The sequence below is a fragment of the Labeo rohita genome, chromosome 8 (assembly GCF_022985175.1).
Source record: "Labeo rohita strain BAU-BD-2019 chromosome 8, IGBB_LRoh.1.0, whole genome shotgun sequence".
NCBI lineage: Eukaryota > Metazoa > Chordata > Actinopteri > Cypriniformes > Cyprinidae > Labeo > Labeo rohita.
This window is the reverse complement of record NC_066876.1, coordinates 8,803,174-8,824,069: the sequence shown is the minus strand read 5'-3', so window position 1 is coordinate 8,824,069 and position 20,896 is coordinate 8,803,174. Positions and strand designations below refer to the sequence as shown.

The 20,896-nt window shown below is 34.6% G+C and overlaps 1 protein-coding gene across 1 annotated transcript in view; it reads right to left on the bottom strand.

The window, feature by feature from the left end:
* Positions 1-20,896, bottom strand: part of adgra2 (adhesion G protein-coupled receptor A2) — a 92,655-nt gene that overhangs the window by 20,436 nt on the left and 51,323 nt on the right. Inside the window, exons 3-6 of the mRNA XM_051117012.1 lie at positions 6,768-6,839; positions 1,967-2,038; positions 1,675-1,746; positions 1,063-1,226 (exon numbers count right to left, since the gene is read on the bottom strand). Coding sequence (XP_050972969.1) covers positions 1,063-1,226; positions 1,675-1,746; positions 1,967-2,038; positions 6,768-6,839 — 380 coding nt within the window. The remainder of the gene's footprint in view (positions 1-1,062; positions 1,227-1,674; positions 1,747-1,966; positions 2,039-6,767; positions 6,840-20,896) is intronic.

Sequence of the window (20,896 nt, the reverse complement as noted above, 5' to 3'; positions counted from 1 at the left end):
AATCATAATAATAATAATGTTTAAAATCTAAAGAGTAATTGTTAATATTACAATAAATAATGTGTTAATAATAGTAGTAATTTATGTACTTCACAGCAAAATTAAACTAATCATTCAAATTGTCTATATATAGCTATTTATTATTATTATTATTATTATTATTATTATTATTATTATTATTATTATTATTTTAAAAAATAATAAAATAAATACATAATTTTAGTAATAATATAAACATATTATGTAATAATATTATTAAATAATTATCAATTGTATCATTGTAATAATAATAATAATTATAATAATAATTATTATTATTACATAATTATCAAATAATTGCATTATTTAAAATAATAATAATAATAATAATAATAATAATAATAAATGTAAAGAATAATTGTTAATATTACAATAAATAATGTGATGATAATAATAATAATAGTAATTTATGTACTATTTTATTTTAAATTATATATTTATATTATTATATGATAATAATTTGAGTCAAAATTCCAATAAAACCCTCTTAACAATAATAATAATTATTATTATTATTTAAAAAGAATAAAACAATTTATTCAGAATAAAATAATGTAATTATATTATGTAATGTTATTATTAAATAATGGTAAATAATTGTTTTATTTATAATAATAATAATAATAATAAAAATGATGATTATTTTATTATTATTATTGTTATTGTTATTGTTATTGTTATTGTTATTATTAAAAGATAAACAAATACATAATTGTAATAATATTATTATTAATAATTTTATTATTAAAAAACATGATAATAATGATAATAATAACAACAAATGTTACATTTTTTGTCCAAAATAACGGTTTGCTTTTTTGCTAGAAAACTAACCTGAGAAATATTCAATGGAGTTTATAAAAATGTGACAACTAGCCCAGTCTCTTGTACACACTAAAATAAATATGGAGTGTATGTATATTTATAAAATAAACACGTTTTTGTACTTTCCATTCAGATGTGCATATTGTAGGTGCATAACTGAACATGATCTTGTATAAGATTGATATTAATTTTGCTCACCACAGCTGAAGTCACTCTCTTTCAGGAGGCGCAGGGGTTTATTTTGAAGTCTTCTGGGAAACGCACAAAGTGTTTCGTCCCCGAGTCGAGCAGAACTACTGCGGAAAAAGCCCGGGACCCATCGCAAACCGCAGTCACATGACAGGAACTCAGAATGAAAGTTTCTAAGGAGCACACAATTGGAGGTAAGAATTAGATAAAAACCAGTTGTTCAGAAAAAGACTGTCCATTTATTTGTATATTCAAACACATTTTGTATCTCCATAATCTAAACAGAAATAAATTAAGAAATGGACCGTTTTGGTTTAACACATTTTTACGTCCACTCAGTGTCATGCTAAAGTGTTAATCATGACCCTAATGGTTACGGGAACAGGGTGAGATCAGATACATTCATCACAGCTGCACAGCTGCACAGGCTCCCTTTAATAGCAGTTAAACCATTTCTACAGAACTTAGTTGTGAATTATAGACAGATATGCACAATCTTAGCTTTGTGCGATTCAAATGATCAAAAAATCCTTGAAAATCAGCCTGCTAGAAAACTCAGGATTATCTGTTCCTATACACAAAATGAGCACAAGCACCATGACAGCAATCACTTTAACTCACACCAGCTTTAGAGAGTGTAACTCCACAAACAAATGCGGGTCCAAAGAGGAAAAGATGTTTCCAGAGATGTTTCTATAATATAAGAACACAAATGAAACATTTCACAATAATTAAATACGACAAGAACATTATAAAATGCGTAATTTGCAACAGATGCTGCGTGTATCAACATCCAAGCCAAAACTGTCAAACATATGTTATCCTATACGGAGCAGCAACACTTCCAAGGGTGATAGTGTTCTTCAGTGTTTTTGTATTTCAATAAATATTTGTTTCAGAAATCATGACTTACAATTTTGTGAGGTTGGTAAGTCCCTGGAACACTTCTGAAGTCAGACAGCCAATTCGGTTACTGGATAGGTCACTGTACAGATTACGGTAAATGAGATACAAGTGTTATTTCAAGTTCCATTTCTAGCAAGCATATGGATCTGTGCTTCAGAAAATGTCAGAAAACAGGTCAAGGTACTATACACCAGCAAAGCTATAAATATAACTTATGCTCACCAAGGCTATATTCATTTGGTAAAAATTTGGTAAATATTGTGTAACACTTCAAGTTCAGATTAAGTGTCCACATATGTTTCAAGGCAACTGCACACTCTATTAGTAATTGTCATGCCACATGTTTGGATAAAGGAAAAAAAAAACATCTCTGTATTGACTTGAGAACATCTGAGCTACTGTCACACTACTGAAAAAATGCAGTAGAGAAATGAAGTAGAGAACAATTTATAAATACTTGATTGTTTTTCTGAAATACTGTTCATTTTTAATCACTCAAAATTTGAAGGAATACTATTTTAATATTAGCTGTAGGTATACCACTTTTCTACTAACATGTTTGACAAAATAATCAAGGCATTTAAAAAAAAAAACTTAATTTTGTGGATCAAAATTGAAGAACAGTATCCACTGTAGCACGCAAGAAGATTACAACTAAAATCTTGGAGGGTTACAGCTGTCAGAAATTAGTAGGAAGTGTGGAGGCCCTTTGCTTTGAATAACTTCAACACATCTGCGGCTGCAGGACATCACTAATTTCTCAGACTGTGCTGGTGTGATCTTGGTCCACTCTCTTCCACAGTTTAGTAGCTGTAGTGGGTTTCTCAGCCTTAACTTTTTCTCTGGATTTTCCAGAGATTTTCAATCGTGTTTAGATTGGGAGATGCTTGCAGGGAAGGAACTGCATGTTGTTGAAGGAGGCTCTGATAAACATTTGCATTCACCCTGCCATGCATAAGCCGTCAAACTCCTGCTGCAGAAAACATCTCCAAATTCATGACACTTCCTCCTCCACCTTTCACTGACTTCTTTACACACTTGGGCTTCAGGATTTCCTCAGTTTGACACCAAACAAAATGTTCAAAATGTTTCCCATCAGACCCAAATAAATTAAACTTGCTCTAATCACTAAAGTGAATTGTGGGCAAGTTCTCCTCTCTCCACACAACATGCTCCTCAGCAAAGGTGAGCTAGGCTTGGGATTGGTCACTGCAGAGTACACTTTTAGTTCTCTTAAACGTCCTGAGACCCAAATCCAGACCCTGCTCAGCACTGAACTGGCAAGCAATTCCAGCTGCAGTGTTGAACCGATTCCCCATTCTTCGCATTGTCCTGTATTCTTGTGCATTTGTCTTACGTGGACAACCAGCCTTTTTGTGGGACTTGAATGAATTAGTGTCAATGAAAACCTGCAATATTGGAAAAATCACATTTGGAATGACCAGCTTCTCCTGAAGTGGCTAAAAGGGTCATCCCTTTGGCTTTCATCTGGACATCCTGCCGCAGGCTTTCAATCACTTTAGAGTGGCCTGCCATCTTGCGGTCTCAGTGAAAATTAAAGGAATGCTACCAGTTGAATAGGGTTTGTCTATATGTAATTTTCACTATAGAAATTAGCACCAGGGGCCAGAGTAACACCAATAACTTGTATCTGTAAGTGTTCTCTAATTTTGATCAGTTCTTTTAGAAAAATATAATTTGTCTTTTTTTTTTATAAAAAAGTTTTTTATACTGTGCTTCTGAATACAATTAATTCATGAAATATGCTTAAAAAACTGCCCTTCTACTCCTGACAGGATAACTTCAAATAGGACTAAGCAGTAACCGTGAAATTTAGGAAATTATAGGTTGTTTTCTAATTTGGATCTCCACTGTATGTTTCATTTCAGTGTCCCAGTCCAATATTACATCTGCACCAAATCACAAAATATGAACTGACACTTAATTTAAAAAAAAAGAAAACTGTTTAAGGGGCCTGTTTAGACAGTACACGTCTTTGTATCTAAAAACGCGAGACATAACACAATGCTTTTTTTAAAAAGCGCAGCACATAATGCCTCCACCATGTTGCCGTCAAATAAAACAGTTGCCGTGGCAATATGCTACTGTAAACAAAAGCTCGCAATGCTTGCCCCGCCTTCTGTCTTCTGATTGGTCCACGGTTTTGGAACTGACATTGATGAGCAGCGCTGTGTGTAAAAGTTGAAATTCTTTTAACTTGACACTCCATCTTAACTTTTTCCCCACCAAACACAGAATTTTCCGTTATTTATGATACAGCGCTTCCCCACCAAACATGACATATTTTCGTTATTTATGATAAAATGCTTTCACACCAAACATGGAATTTTCCGTTATTTATGATACTATGCTTCCCTGCCAAATACAAAAAAAATTCCGTTATTTATGATACAAAGCTTTTCCACCAAACATGGAATTTTCTGTTATTTATGATACAGTGCTTCCCTGCCAAACATGGAATTTTACGTTATTTATGGTACAACGCCTTCCCACCAAACATGGATTTTTTTCCGTTATTTATGATACAGCGCTTTCCCACCAAACATGGAATTTTCTGTTATTTATGATACTACACTTCCCTGCCAAACACAGATTTTTTTTCATTTATATATGATACTACGCTTTCCTGCCAAACACTTAATTTTTTTCTTTATTTTTAAAACAATGCTTTCCTGCCAAACATGGAATGTTTTTCCATTTTTTATGATACTATGCTTCCCTGCCAAACATGGAACTTTTTCCGTTATTTATGATACAATGCTTCCCTGACAAACACAGAATTTTCCATTATTTATGATGCAACGCTTTCCCTCCAAACATGGAATTTTCCGTTATTTATGATACAACGTTTCCTCGCCAAACACAGAAATTTCCATTGTTGATGAGACAACGCTTCCCAGCCAAACATGGAATTTTACATTTTGTTATGATACAACTCTAAACAAACACTGAATTTTCTCTTATTTATGATACTACGCTTCCCCGCCAAACACATATTTTTTTCTGTTATTTATGAGACAACGCTTCTCCGCCAAACATGGAATTTTCCATTATTTATGATACACAGCCTCCCTACAAAACATGGAATTTTCCATTATTTATGCTACAACGCTTCCCTGCCAAACACAAATTTTTCCATTATTTATGATACAACGCTTTCCCACCAAACACAGAATTTTCCGTTATTTACGATACAATGCTTCCCCACCAAACATGGAATTTTCTTTTATTTATGATACAACGCTTCCCTGCCAAACACAAATTTTTCCATTATTTATGTTAAAACGCTTCCCCGCCAAACATGGAATTTTCCATTATTTATGATACAACGCTTTCCCACCAAACAGAATTTTCCATTATTTATGATACAATGCTTCCCCACTAAACATGGAATTTTCTTTTATTTATGATACAACGCTTTCCCACCAAACACTGAATTTTCCATTATTTATGCTACAATACTTCCCCGCCAAACATGGAATTTTCCATTATTTATGAAACAAAGCCCCCCTACAAAACATGGAATTTTCCATTATTTATGCTTCCACGCTTCCCTGCCACACAAAACTTTTTCCATTATTTATGATAATGCTTCCCCGCCAAACATGGAATTTTCCATTATTTATGATACAATGCTTTCCCACAAAACACAGAATTTTCCGTTATTTATGATACAATGCTTTCTCGCCAAACACAGAATTTTCGATTATTTATCATACAACACTTCCCCACCAAACATGGAATTTTCTTTTATTTATGATACAATGCTTCCCCGCCAAACACAGAATTTTCGATTATTTATCATACAACACTTCCCCGCCAAACACAGAATTTTCCATTATTTATGATACAATTCTTTCTCGCCAAACACATAATTTTTAATTATTTATCATACAACACTTCCCCACCAAACATGGAATTTTCTTTTATTTATGATACAACGCTTCCCCGCCAAACACAGAATTTTCCGTTATTGATAAGACAACGCTTTCTCCCCAAACCCTGAATTTTCAAGGTTTCCACGATTTTACTGTCATATTGCTGTCATATAATCTCTCGATCAAAAACACAGATGAGGAAGATGCAGAAACGAGCGATCTCATATGTAAGCTGATGCATATGATAAAAATTTGTGATCATCGACAATAAACAGCATGTAAATGAAAACTACCTTACCGAGTTGACTGTGAATCTACAATCTTTGCATTTATCACCATACTGAATATGATCCAGGTGTAGTATTTGATAAAAACGCAATTTTCTCAGCTATTTGCACAAAATGTTGCTTACCTACAAGTGTTAAACCTACCTCAAGTGTTGATAAAAAAGAATGCTTGATCTTTTTTTTGGTTAGGGTTGTTGTTGTTTAAAAGTAGAGGATCTGTTCTTTATTTTGATGTATTGCATGATCAGATATTCATACATTAAAATATTCTGGGGGCCATGAAATCTTAGTAAAAATGATAAAAACAAAAAATGCAGGTTGTGGCTGGCAACTTTTTTCAAAAACACTAGCAGGGAAAAGGGTTAAAACACAGCGCTCATTTGTGAGGTGCTGCAAAAGATGCAAGAAGCAATGGTCATACACATCTGTCCAGCATGCATTTACACTGAAAAGCAATGGAAAACTAGCACACTGGAATGGAAAAACACTTTCTGTGTGAACGGCCACTATCAGTTAAACGGTTTTGTAAGTGAAAGTTAATGCAATTACTGCCACATTATTGATAAAATGTGTAACTGGTGTCCTGTTATGATAGCAGATTATGATTTTAAGGTGTACTTACAGTTTTCGAAGAGCTGGGAGACCCAGAAAGGCTCCAGGCATGATGGTGCTGATCAAGTTATTCCTGAGATCCCTGAGAAACAGACAAACACAGAGATCTTTGAGCAGATCAACTTACATGTACTGGTATATTAGAGTACATTTCCCATGGATTACACTTTTCTGTTTCTGTTTAAACAGCAACCCCTTTCCCCTTTTCCTTCATTTGAGCAATAAATTGTATTTTTGCCTTCATTTTCTGTACATAACATGCTTAAATAAAGGAGATAGATAAGATGAATAAATATGTACATGTGCTTTGAAAGAAAAGGAAGTTGCATGTTTGTTTATGTCGACCATTACTGGAGACCAAAAACCACCAGTTCATATCAGCATAAAATAACATGAACCATGAACATTGACCACAAGACCCTTCTCCTGCCTTCAACATAGTTTTCTTTGTCCTGTCTCTGTTTGAGAAAGAAGGAAATTTCCTGCATTTTTTAAACCATATCTCAAACCACACCTGGTCCTCAGGCACAAAATGGAGACAGATCCCCTAAGCAGAGAAAACAGACACACATCAGAGGAGAAAGTGGAGATGCTCTCTTTAAATAGTGAAGGCTTTTAAAGTGACTCTTTCCACAGTGAATTTACACCTTCACAAGTCAAACCGTAAATACTCGTTTCCAGTACAAGCTTTGAAGGTAGTGTTTCATGCCGCTTCTGTCCTGGCCTGGATCTCTGTGTTTTCTTTTGTCCATGTGTTAAAGCACTTATCAGCATATTCTCCCATCAAAATATGGATTCACACGAGGGAATTTAGAGGATGATAAAAGTCAGCTCAAGTTTCATAAGAGCACAACCATCTTTTAACATCCTCAAAGGAAGACCAAAGAATCATTTTTCTTAGAGATTATATAATCTTTAACAGTTACATGAAAGACTGTGCATTAAATTTTAATTTAATTAAATTTTAAATTTAATCAATTTTAATTTCATGCTGACTGTAAATCATTCAGTTCATTTGCAAAAACAGATAACTATTTTAAAAAATCATGTATTTTCATTGTGCATTCCAATTAACCTCAATCAAACTGCATTTGGTTTATTTTGATTAAGTATAAATAACTACAAAATACAGCTAACTAACACAATAAAACACAATGAAACATTATAACATAATTAAAAAAAAAAAAAAAAAAAAAAAACATGACTTCACTGAGTTATCTGTTTTTGCAAACAAACTCTTCAGTTATTCCTGGCATATATATATATATATATAATGTATATATACATTATAATGTGTGTGTGTGTGCATATATGTAAGAAAAACATTCATTTTATATAAAATTAATAAATATTAAATTGTACAAATATTAAACTTGAAAATATAAAAAATATTTTCTGTGCATTATAAAGTATGTTGTATGCTTTATATAATAGGCAATTTTTTTTATTATAAATTACAAACTTTATTCAAATGTTATTATAAACTACTACCATTAATATTAATATAATAATAATAATAATAATAATAATAATAAATAATATAATTACATTTTACATAAAAATAAATATTATTGTCTGTGCATTATTCAATGTGTTGTATGCTTTATATAATATGTCAATTTTAATTGTAAAAATTACATAAATTATTTAAATAATTTTGTAAATGAATATTGTGATTAATATTATTATTATTACAAACAGTACCTGTATATATAATAATAATAATTACATTTTAAGTAAAACAAATTTCACTTTATGTGTATTATAAGGTATGTTGTATTGTACTGTTATGTTTTCTATAGCTTACGCACACACACGCACACACACACACAAACAGACATTATATATACACACTTTACATTTCTTATATACATTTCTTATTATATATGCATAAGTATTATTGTAAGTTACGTTTTAGCCTTTTTACTAACATACTGAGTTGATTATGTGGCTAATATTGAACCAAAATTTCCTACACAGACCAATCAGTCACCCTCTCTGTCATAATATCCTTCATCCATTAAAGCTCCACCAGTGCTGAAACTACACCAAACAATGCTGCAGCATGATATCATGTGCTGAATATAAATATGAACATTACACAGCTTGATAACAGATATGCTGTATATATTTGCAGGGAACCAAGACATTAACACGGGCATGACAGAATGCAGTAATGCGCTGGCCTGTCACATCTGTATGGCCTACTGAGTGCTGCGTGACTGACACATTAATAGCTGTCAGAGCCAACATACGGAGCGCAGCGGAGGGGTAGAAGGTGAGAAAGTGACCACAGGAGAAAGTTATGCACTATTAAATACACGTGTTTGAATTCCAGCGACTACAAAAGAGCGTGACGACAGGGTAAATAGGACATATTGTAGAGTATTTCAGCCTATGAATGTGAACTGTTGAATGAACCTGCTCACAAATGCGTGTGTGTGCCAGTAGCAGTGCTCTTGGACAGGGAACAATAGCTGTTTCCTGGCTAGCGTGTCCTAACCCTCATTAGCACTGTGATGAAAAGAGAGACTCTACCCACTGTTTCCTCACACACACACCGCTAGAGTAAAGGTCAGAGCAAAGTGTGCTCTCTGTGTGTGAAGATCAACACAACGGCTCACAGACACTCTCTTATCGCTCAGATGGGGAATGTGGAACAGGGAGAGTTCTCTTCCTAAAGTCTGGAGCGATCACACACACACACACACACATGCTGCAGAACCACAATGTCAGCACGGCTGGAGTGATTAAAGACCTCATGAAATCTGGACTTTACAGCTCCTAATCTGTGTGTTAGTATGGTAGTATATTACTAAAGTTGACAAAATGATCTTTTAGCACATTTACATATTTAAAATTTACTGACTTTTCGAGATAAAAATATCGCTGACTCAGACATACTGCACAATTATTTGATGTGTAGACTACCATACTATAGCTCTTGAGTGTAATTAGGGGGTCGAGCGCGTAGCTCTGAAACCCTTTCGTAATTGTTAGAATGGCCAAGGATCAGCAATCTCCACTTAAAACTGATCGTGCAGACCAAACCATAAATCATAGAGACTTGAAACTTGGAGGGATGGAAGTACTCACTCTGCCAACAACGGCTCCAAAGCTCACCCCAATATGCCTGACGGGGGCGCTACACTGGTCAAAAGTACGAAATTGCTCAATCACTCAGATTCAGAATTTTCAGGTATTTTGGATTTTTTGAAAAACCTAAGTTTGAGAACTGAACTAGTCTTAGGTTTTTCGCCCGATCTGAACCAAACCAGTGCATAATGATTCTCTGGAGAGTGAATATCAATAATTCTCAAAAGCTTAACCTTCAACTCACCGCTGCAAAGGGACGCTAAAACATTCGAAAGGGACAGGGCCACTTTTAGTAATATGCCTATAACTCCTGAACGCAATAGGATATCTTCACCACACTCAGAACAGCTGTGTAAGAGCTTAATCTGAGGTCATAGGAAAATAATTGTGGTGCTTGGCCACTTGGTGGCGCTATAAGATGAAGAAAACCTTACAAATGGCTATAACTATGCAACCATCTGTCGTATCAACATGACAACCACTGGGCATGGTCAAGGTCCAAAGTGCTACAAGTGTCTATAAGGACATTTGCATATCTCAAAAAAGCATGGCCGTCACTGGCAGATGAAGTTTGAGCACCTATTAGACAAAGTTAACGGAGGCCAGTCAGAACGAAACTCAGTGGGCCTGCTTGACTCATGGCCGCAAAGGTCTATTAGAAATTTGAAAGAAATCAGCCTCTGGGGGTTGATATTGCATTTTTCAAGAGTGTAACTGATTGTACATTGTATGGTTTTTCGCACATTGACACGATATTTACATCATATGACAGAACTCCTCATTCCGAACAGCCTCTAAAACCACTGCTGTCAATCAAATCATTTCTTAAATGATCAATAAGATGTAAAAAACCTACTTTTGCGAACTAGTACTAGGTTTTTAGCTCAATCCAGAAAAAAACACTGCAGTACAATTCTCTGGACTCTCTAGGCCAATAATTATTGAAAAAATATCGGTCCTTTGACTAGCTATAACAGGGTCATTTAGTAAAGGGGCATGGCCAAATATACCCAAAAGCATATGAATTCTAAATAAAGACTCAAAACTTGGTGAAACTATGTGTCAGATCATTCTCAACAAGCAGGCAAAGTTTCATGAAAAGAGACTAGATCATAAATGGTGCTATAACAGTTAAAAAGACTTCAAAAACACAATATGTCAATGGTAAATAATCTTAAATTGCAGAACATGTTGATATATTCACACAAACACTAGTTCTTCGTATCATATGATAGATCTCCTTCTTCTGAACAACTTTTTCCTCTAGAACCCTGCTGTAAATCAAATTGTTAATTAAATAATCAAGATTATTTAAAAAGACGACTTTTGGGAAACAAGCCCTACGTTTTTTAATCAATATCAATAAAACCACTGCAGTACAATTCTCTGGACCATCTATAACTATAATTAATAATAAAAAATGAACTTTACACTTTTGTTAACTACAACAGTGTCATTTTAAAGGGGCATGGCCAATTCTAACCAAAAGCCTATAAATCCTTAACGAAAACTCAAAACTTCATGAAACTGGGTGAGCATATGAGACAGATGATTCTAAACAAGCATGCAACATTTTATGGAAATTCGACCATAGGTGTCACTATAACAGTCATAAATGTTAAAAAGCATCATATTTCTATGGTAAATTACCTGATTGAAATTACCTCATTGATTTAGGCGGTTACAGCCATGTTAACACAATGTCTTTTTCCTTATGTGCTTAAATGCCTTAAGTGCTTGAATCCCGGTAATCGCTGCTTGCAGCTATATTTTTTATTGTTATTTGTAAAAAGAAAAGAATGCTTTATTGCATTGAGTGTGCCCTTACAGTTTTAATATATCTTAAAAGTTACCTTGCAGGTAACAATGTTACTTAAGTGTAATGAAAGATTGTACACTTTGATAATTATGTTTCTTATCATATTTTGTATAAAAAAGGCAAAAAAAAAAAGCTATTTGACACATCCAGGCCCAACTTCCTGTTTCACCACGAAATGCGTTCACACAAGACAGAAAATTGCACTCATCAAGTCCTTTCACAGGATCTTTATAATTCTGGAGCAGTTGCACACAGTTGGGATCCACGAACCTTTGTGAACTTCACAAAGGATTTGTAAAGAACGATTTTTGATCCTAGTCTTTAAATCACTTACAATCCCCAAGCCAAGTCTGCTGAATTATTTCCCCAGCACACGGTTTTCTTAGTAAGACCTTATGTAAGGACATGATGATTGGTATTCAAACATGCAGATGGTGGGACAGGAAAGCTACAACACACTTCAATCACGGCATTGACCTCAAATAGCGTTTTGTAGTATTTCAACTCTTGATGGAGATTTATGGTTTATATGGGACATTGTCCTACCAGCTGTGTTGTGTTGAGTTTCCTCTTAAGTATATTTCAGCACTCACTGAAAGTAAAACTATGCACAAAGTGACAAAATCACAGCCAATCAAAACTATAGTGACATGTCAACACACTTTCATGGCAATTCATAACTATTTTACAATTTGCACATTGATGGATAATTCATATAATTTTTTACAATCTTATTTGAATGTTTTATTAGGTCTGTCAAACGATTAATCGTGATTAATCGCATACAAAATAAAAGTTTGAGTTTGCCTAGTATGTGTGTACTGTGTGTAATTATCATGTATATATAAATACAAACACATTCATGTATATATTTAAGAAATATTTACAAGTATATGTATTTATTATAATTGTTATATAATTGATATTATATAGAAATAAAAATATTTTGTACATAACGTATTTCTCTTAAATATATACATTAATTTGTGTATATTTATATATACATAATAATTGCACACAGTACACAAATACATTAGACAAACTCAAACTTTTATTTTGTATGCGATTAATGCGATTAACGGCCCTAGTTTTTATACAATCTGCTTACGTCCCACAGACAGTTAGCTTCATGGTTACTTTCTTTCTAATAATTGTACACTTCTCCACAAATCACATACAAATTTATACAAAATCCCCTCCTCATAAAATTGTTATGCTTTTCATGAGACTGGATTGCCCTTTTTTTAGCGGCTGTGCTGGGATTTCAAAACATTTTTTAATAAAGATCTATGAGCTAAACCAAGTTTATTTCTAAATATTTAGAAGCAAATTATCAAAACAAAACAAAACAAACAAAAAAACAAGTAGCTGGTTTAATGGTTTAATTCACAGAGACTTCTGTGATTACTGGATCTCTCTTTTGGACTATGAGTAGTGTTTTTCTTGACCAGGAATTTGGCAATTAAATATGACTTTTTTTCTTTTTTAAGTTGAAATCACACTAATTTGTGGCTTCACTTAACAACCTCAGAGCTCAAAGATCTATATTTATAAATCAATTTTTATAAAAAACAATTTAACTAATAATTTTTATTTCTGGATCCAGAATGTTAAGCTTTATGTGCTCTACTTAGAATTTTGGCAAATGATATTTAATGTAATTGAAAATTACCTTTGGCGAGTAACAGTAAAACTTTCATTTTAAAAAGAAACTGCAACATAACACATGGCTTAAGGCAAACTGCTATAATGATACTCTGACTTTATTGATTAAAAAATTAAAGATTAAAAAGATTAAAATACATTTTTTGGACAGGTGCAAGTTGAGAGCAGAGACTAGCTTCAATATGAAGCTTCTATGGAAGCCCATTTCTGCCACTGAGTGAAAAAAAAAAATAAATAAATAAATTTCATCTCAAAATTCTGACTTTTTTCTCAGAATTAAGAAATATAAACTCACAATAGCAAGTTAGAAAGTCAGAATTGCATTAAACTCACAATTGAGAATTTCAGAAAAATTCAGAATTGTAATTCTCTAATTGTGAGTTTATATCTCACAATTCTGAAAAAAGATAGAAAGAGATATAAACTCGCAATTCTGAGAAAAATGTCAGAATTGTACGTTTATTTCCCATTATGACTTTATAACTCTCCAATCCGCGTTTATTTCTCACAATTCTAAGGCAAAAATGTAGAATTGCAAATTTGTATCAAGCAATTCTGACAAAAATGTCAGAATTGTGAGATGGAAACGTAATTGTGAAATAAAAAGTCACAATTACCTTTTTTATTCAGTGGTGGAAACAGGCTTCCATTGTTGTAATCAAAAAAGGAAAAAAAAAAAAAAAAATTCTAAAGGAAAAAAAAAAAAAAAAATGTATAATTAATATACAGTTACAAATAATACACATACAAGTTATATAGTTCATTACTGTCTATGTAGGCCAGTTTTCTGGCAATGTAGCAATCTGGCACATTAATACAGGGAGGAATATGGTGAGGCAGATTTAGGTGCAAATAGCGGAAGCCATTTTGTTGCCACATGTCATTTCCTGTCCCTCCACAGAGGTTGTGTCTCGTTTATTTTTACGGTTTCCTTTCTCTCTCTATTTTTTTAAACACTGTTTTTCCCGTACCGCTGAAGTCCTGAGTGGGGGGGGGCAGAAATGACCCTGTGTAATGGCCACTAACACACATATTGGGGATGTTACACAATGGGGTCCTTATAACGTTGCCTTGAAATTTACATCGACCCACTCCTACCCAAACAGGAAATCTGGATCTGCCTGCTTCTTATTTTTCCAACTCATTTCCTGCTTTTCCTCTCCTTCCTCAGATTATTGGAATAGTTTTCCTCTATCCAGTCTCTGAGTCAAAGGCAACATTTAGCTTTTTTTGTAATGAAATGATTGCAAATGATCATGCATTTGAAAGCTAATGCACATAAGAAACATAATCTGAGAATATATGTGTAAAACGTCAATGTCATCATTTTAATAATCAGATAAATGAACCCATTACATATTCATATCTAGTTCAGCACTGGCCCTTTTAGACCGAAATATCTAGCATATTTCAAGAGCTTGAATTAAATGCACATGTAATGTGAAGTCCAGACCATTTCCTTCATATTTTTTTTTTTTTTTTTTTTCAGTAAACTTATGAAGAAGTGCACTTTTGAAGAGTTGCATTTCTGTGGTTAATGTTGATTATATATTTGTTCAATGGCAAAAGGAGAGTACTACGCCAAGATAAACATTGGGACCGGAATTGTGGAAAATTGCTCAACCCTATGCTTGGAGCGTGTGCGCTTCCAGAAATAAATTAGGCATGTGTATTAAAAAATGACCATTTATGCTTTTAGGATGTTGCTTCAGTTGGACTCTGGAAAGCAACTTGCTGTCAAATCATTTGAAGGGACCCAAATGTAGAAGAAAACTAATGCCAAAATCCAGTTTTACTTCATATCATTACCAAACAATCTGAGCATGTTTATTGTCTCTGTTAGCCACAGACTGGCCAGAAGTCTTGTCATAGTGTGTGTGTGTGTGTATACACATACATTTATATATCTGCTTTCATTCATTTAGAAGATGCTTTTGTCCAAATCCAACTTAAAAATTAGAAATATAACAAGCAGCGGTCGAAGAATCTGCAAAATGTTAATTATGTTGCCAAAATAATATGGATCATACAAAATGCATGTTATTTTTATTTAGTACTGTACTAAGTAAGATTTTGACATAAGACAAAACAATAGCTGAATTTATAAAAATGACCCTGTTCAAAAGTTTACATATGCTTAATTCCTAATAGTGTGTCATTACCTAGATTATCCATGACTGTTTTGTGCTATTGTGATGGTTTCTTCCCACTTTTGTTTTGATAAATCCTCTAGATCCCACACATTCTTTGGTTTTGCATATTCAAACCCTATCCAAATATATCCGAACAGTGACTGTATGATTTTGGAGAGCCATCTTTTCATTTTATGGTAAATTTTAGTTATTTTGTCTTCTGGGAAACATGCAAGTATCTTATGTTGCTTCTGAAGGGCAATGGAAAAATATATAATGTCTAAAAAAATAAGAAATAAAAATGTACACATCTTCATCCTGTTCAAAATGTTGTTTTTGTTTTAGGGGTGTACTAGAATATGTTCTCAAAAACGCATTATTTTTTCACATAATTTACATTATCACAATACATCTCTCCCAGCCTGGCACAAATGGCTCGATTAGTTCCGGGTTTAATGAAGGCCCGCCTTCCAAAAAAAAGGAAATGTGTTATGATTGGTTAGCTATCACAGTGTGTTGCGATTGGTGAACAGCTTAGATGGTGTTTCAGTACTGCCACACCCTTTGTCAAAGCAGTTCGCGCAAGCTAGATTTATAGTAAATCTTACGTTTTAGATATGGATATTTTTCTTACAAAAACACATCGATTCGCTACAGGAGACCCCCTGGAGCCGTGAGGCACTTTTTATTATGGATGGATGCACTTTATTAGACTCATTCGATTTATTAGATTGCATTCGTCTGAAAGAAGGAAGTCATATTCACCTAGGATGCATAGAGGGTGAGTAAATAATACGCTACGGTAGTGTTGAGTCCAATCCTCAGCCTGCGAGGTCGTAGATACATGATATTATCATGCTAATTTATTTAATTATTTTACTTCCTTGGTTTTATTGCCCGAAACCAGCTCCAGCATAAGGCTAAAAGCAGCCTAAAATTATCAAAGAACATCATCACTGATTAGCCTAGCCTATTCTAGTGCAAGTTTATGCATTTTAAAAAACACTTGCGTTATAAGTGAAACTATCTACACTGTATGATGAATAAATCTCTTACCACACACTGCACACATCCGCACGTTACGGCTCTGACGCGGCAACCGGAGTAGATCGTGGAGTAGCATGTGTTCTTTCGACCCCCTGTACTGCACACGTCTGTGGCGCGTTACAGCTCTGAAGCGGCCACTCTAGTCAATGCTTGTGTTTATACCCACCGCGCTGCGACTCGTTGAAGTGGCTCTCCACACTGCATCACTAAAGTTAGACTAATCCCCCACCTCATCCCTACCCACCGCCCAACAATTCGACTTTCCGTAAGCAGGATTTAATTTAATGATATTCTAATGAACCATGTTGTGACATCGTAACATCAGGAAAACAAACGCTGTAGTCCAAAGGAGCCATTCGTTGTAGTTCTTGAAATGAGATTTTTTTAAAAACGAAATATCTCCCTTTGGAGTGGACTTTGAGATTTGTAACTTTGTAAATCTTTTTTATGCCCAAAGATACACACCACACTGACTAAAATTCAAAAAGTGGAAAAGCATAACAGAACCCCTTTAAACATAATAAGAAAAATAAACATAATAAGCAGTGCTTTAATGAGAGTGGCCAGTCACTGAGCTCTCTTTTGCCATGTACTTGGTGAAGATTTCTTTGCAGAATCTTGGGTAATGTAGCTTGGTAATTCCTAATACTGTGTGTAATTGCCTACATGATCCAGGACTGTTTTTTGTCATGGTTGTTCATGAGTTCCTTCTTTGTCCTGAACAGTTAAACTGCTCACTGTTCTTTAGAAAAATCCCCAATATCCCGCAAATTCTTTGGTTTTCCAGCATCTTTTGCATATTTAATCACCAACAGGGACTGTATGATTTTTAGAGCCATCTTTCACAGTGATGACAACTGAGGGACTCACACACAGCTATTGCAAAAGGTTTAAACATTCTCCAGAACGATACATTATAAGCTGGGGGTGAAAACTTTTTTGAATTTGAAGATCAGGGTAAAAACTTATTTTGTCTTCTGGGAAACATTTAAGTACCGTCTGTTGCTTCTGGAGGGCAGTACTAAATGAAATGTAGTAAAAATATGAAAAATGTACACATCTTCATCCTGTTCAAAAGTTTTCACCCCACTATTCATTTGCAGTGCTTCACAGGAGTGGCCAGTCATGGAGCATTCTTTTAGCATGTATTTGGTGAAGATTTCTTTGCAGAATCATGGGTAATGTAGCTTGTTATCGTAAGGCATCACAGTAGGTCTGTCTTTAAAGGTTTATAAGGTTATCTTTTAACCCAGTTCCTCTATGGAGAAAATGAATTGGATTTTTTGATCACTCTTGATCACAATTGCAGAAAATCTGCAGCAATTTGCATAAGCCCAACTATTAATAGGTTGGAAAATGCAATTATCAATCGAAAGTCTTGCATGTTGGGCCAGCACACAATACTTTAAGAGTAGAGCACTGAAGCGCTGTCACTAGGCCAGTGCGAGTACAAAGAAACAGCTGTCTGACAGCACAGAGCACAATATGAGTGAATGAACACAGGACAATGACAAGCTATGTGTGAACACTGCTGCATGTGGGTGGACTTTGAGATTCAGTCAGTCTGGGCTTTCGGAGGGCAAAATGAAAAGGATTTCTTGTGGATGTGAAAGAAGGAAACATAGAGAACAAATACTAGAAAGTTCTAAATGCAGTTCAGCTGTGCATTGCACAGACACGGTAAAAATGCCCTCCCAAAACTACTCTCTTTCAGCGATTTCTCAGTGTGAATGTACACTCTGTCACTCCATTCTGCTTTTGCGTTTTGTGAAAAGCCCAGACGCTATCGGGTCCCGCTAGCAACATAAACACACCCACACTAGCACACATACACACACTCACAAACACACCCCTTGCCTTGAGTTTATCTAATAGTCACATCTGGAGTCTATCAACTCCAGCGGTCTGCCCCCCTTCTTCCTCCTCACACACTCCTCTGGTCCTGCTCTGTCCCGTTTCTTTAACGCTTTCTTCACCACAGCGCTACTGGATATGAAGCCTTGAGACAACTCCAGCAACTGAATATTCAGTCCCTGCTGTTAGGCGTGTTCATTGGCTCAACATCTCAATAAGAACTCGAAATGAACTTTCTGGAAGAACTTGGACTGTTGTTCTGCTGCGGAGGAGTTTTGGGGAGTATTTGTGTAAACAGCGAGGCCGAGTTAATCTAGTCCGGTCAAACCATGTCTAGTCAAACTTACATCATGATAATACAGCTGAAGTGTGTCATTTTTTCAGTTTTAAGAAACGTTCCTATTACACTAAGAAAAAGTAAATACTGTGCAGCTTTCAAAAAATTGTTCTGTTTTTTTGAGCATCCTGAACAATCTGACACAGTAACGCCTCAACCAATGGGGTGAGTTTGGGGGTGGGGCTATCTGTTTGGCTGACCAGTGAAAACTGTTTCTTCTCAGGTTGATCTTGTAATCTTTGATTGAAATGTAATGACATTCTACATGTTTCTTTCTTCATATTTCAACCACATGGCTCCGTTATGATAAGCAACGCCGACTTTTTATAATCCAATCTATTCCCGATGGGAAGTCCTTTTAACTTGAAAATAGCCTTGGGAAAAAGACTCACATTCTAGCATACTTCTAAAAAGTATACTTTTGCCATCTCTGGTATCAAAACACGAAATGCTATAAAGTAGGAGGTGGATATGGTGCAAAGAGGTTAGCTAATCACAGCAATGGAAGTCTACTTTCAATTTCTACAAGTGGTATGGCCCCTTGAAATTGAGCGTGTTTCACAGAGAGTAAAAATGAGAATGGAGTATGATCATTTTTACAAATATTGGTCCTGTTTGGATGCAAAGTTTTTTTATAAACTTTCAATATTATTTAAATATTCTTCTATTTTAATATTATAAGATCTACAAATGCAGTATATTTTTTAAAATATACCTTTAAGATAAAGATTTGAACACTACAAGTTTACAATCAAGCACTTTGTTTTTAGATTATAGAAGTAAAATTGGTTGTGATCAGTCCTTGACTTTAAAATACCTCACCGACAGAAATGAATGTATTGTGTGTGCTTAAGATTTATTTTTGTCTCACTAAGACCTGTTTTACTTATTTTTTTGTTTAAAGTATTATTCTTGAGTTAATCAGTGCAGGATTGTTGAACTTTTAATCACACAAGAAGCTGATTGAATCCACATCTGTCTTTCTCTAGCTTAGTTTATTAGGGAAAGATGGTTAAATTCACTGCCACTGCCACTACCCTTTATTTTTATGAGAGGGCCGTGAGCTGAGCAGTGACCAGCACACATACACACACCGCACTCCCGCTTTGGATAAGGTCATATCCTTACCTACATTGGAAACAATGTTAATCTTAATTCCAAACACAGCATAATGAACCCACATTAAATTAGAAGGAGAGGGCTGGGACACTCTCAATAAACAAGCATATTTTCTTAACTTTGTATAGCAGGTTCTGCTTACAAGAAATCTTTTCTCATTAAGGTGGCTTTCCATAGACAGCATTTTTAAGGAATAACATCATCTTCTCATCCTCATGCTGCAAAAACACAAAAGTAGATATTTTCAAAGAACCATATCTATCGAATAACTGTGTAAATCTGTCTGCCTGTCTATTTGTCTGTCTATCAATCAATTGTATCGTATCTGTCTGTCTGATTATCTGTCGTATTGTGTCTGTCTGTATGCCTATCTATCGTATCGTATGTCTTTCTATTGTGTTGTATCTGTCTATCATATCCTATCTGTCTGCCTAATGGATCATACCATATCTCACATTTGTCTATCGTATCGTATTGCATCATATCGTATATATATCTTTCTATCATATCTGTCTGTCTATCTATTGTATTGTACCATAATGTATTGTATCTATCTATCACTACCCTACAATTATCATATTGTATTTGTCTGTCTATCGTATCACATCGAATCGTATCTGTCTGTCGTATTGTATCTGTCAGTCTGTCATATCATATTTGTCTGTCTGTCGTATTGTACCTGTCTGTCTATCGTATCGCATCGTATCATTTTTGTCTGTCTGATGTGTTGTATCCTGTCTGTCTATCGTATCGTAGTGTATCTGTCTGTCTGTCTATCATATTGTACCGTATCTGCTTGTCTGTCTATCATATTATCGTGTTGTGTCTGTCTGTCGTATCGTACCCGTCTATTTTATCGTATCATATCAAATCATATCTGTCTGTCGTATCGCATCTGTCTGTTGTATCACATCTGTCTGTCTATCGCATCTGTCTGTCTGTCGTATCTGTCTGTCCATCGTATCGTATCTGTCTGTCTGTCGTTTCGTATCGTATCTGTCTGTCTGTCACATCTGTCTGTCGTATTGTATCGTATCTGTCTGTCTATCGCATCTGTCTGTCGTATTGTA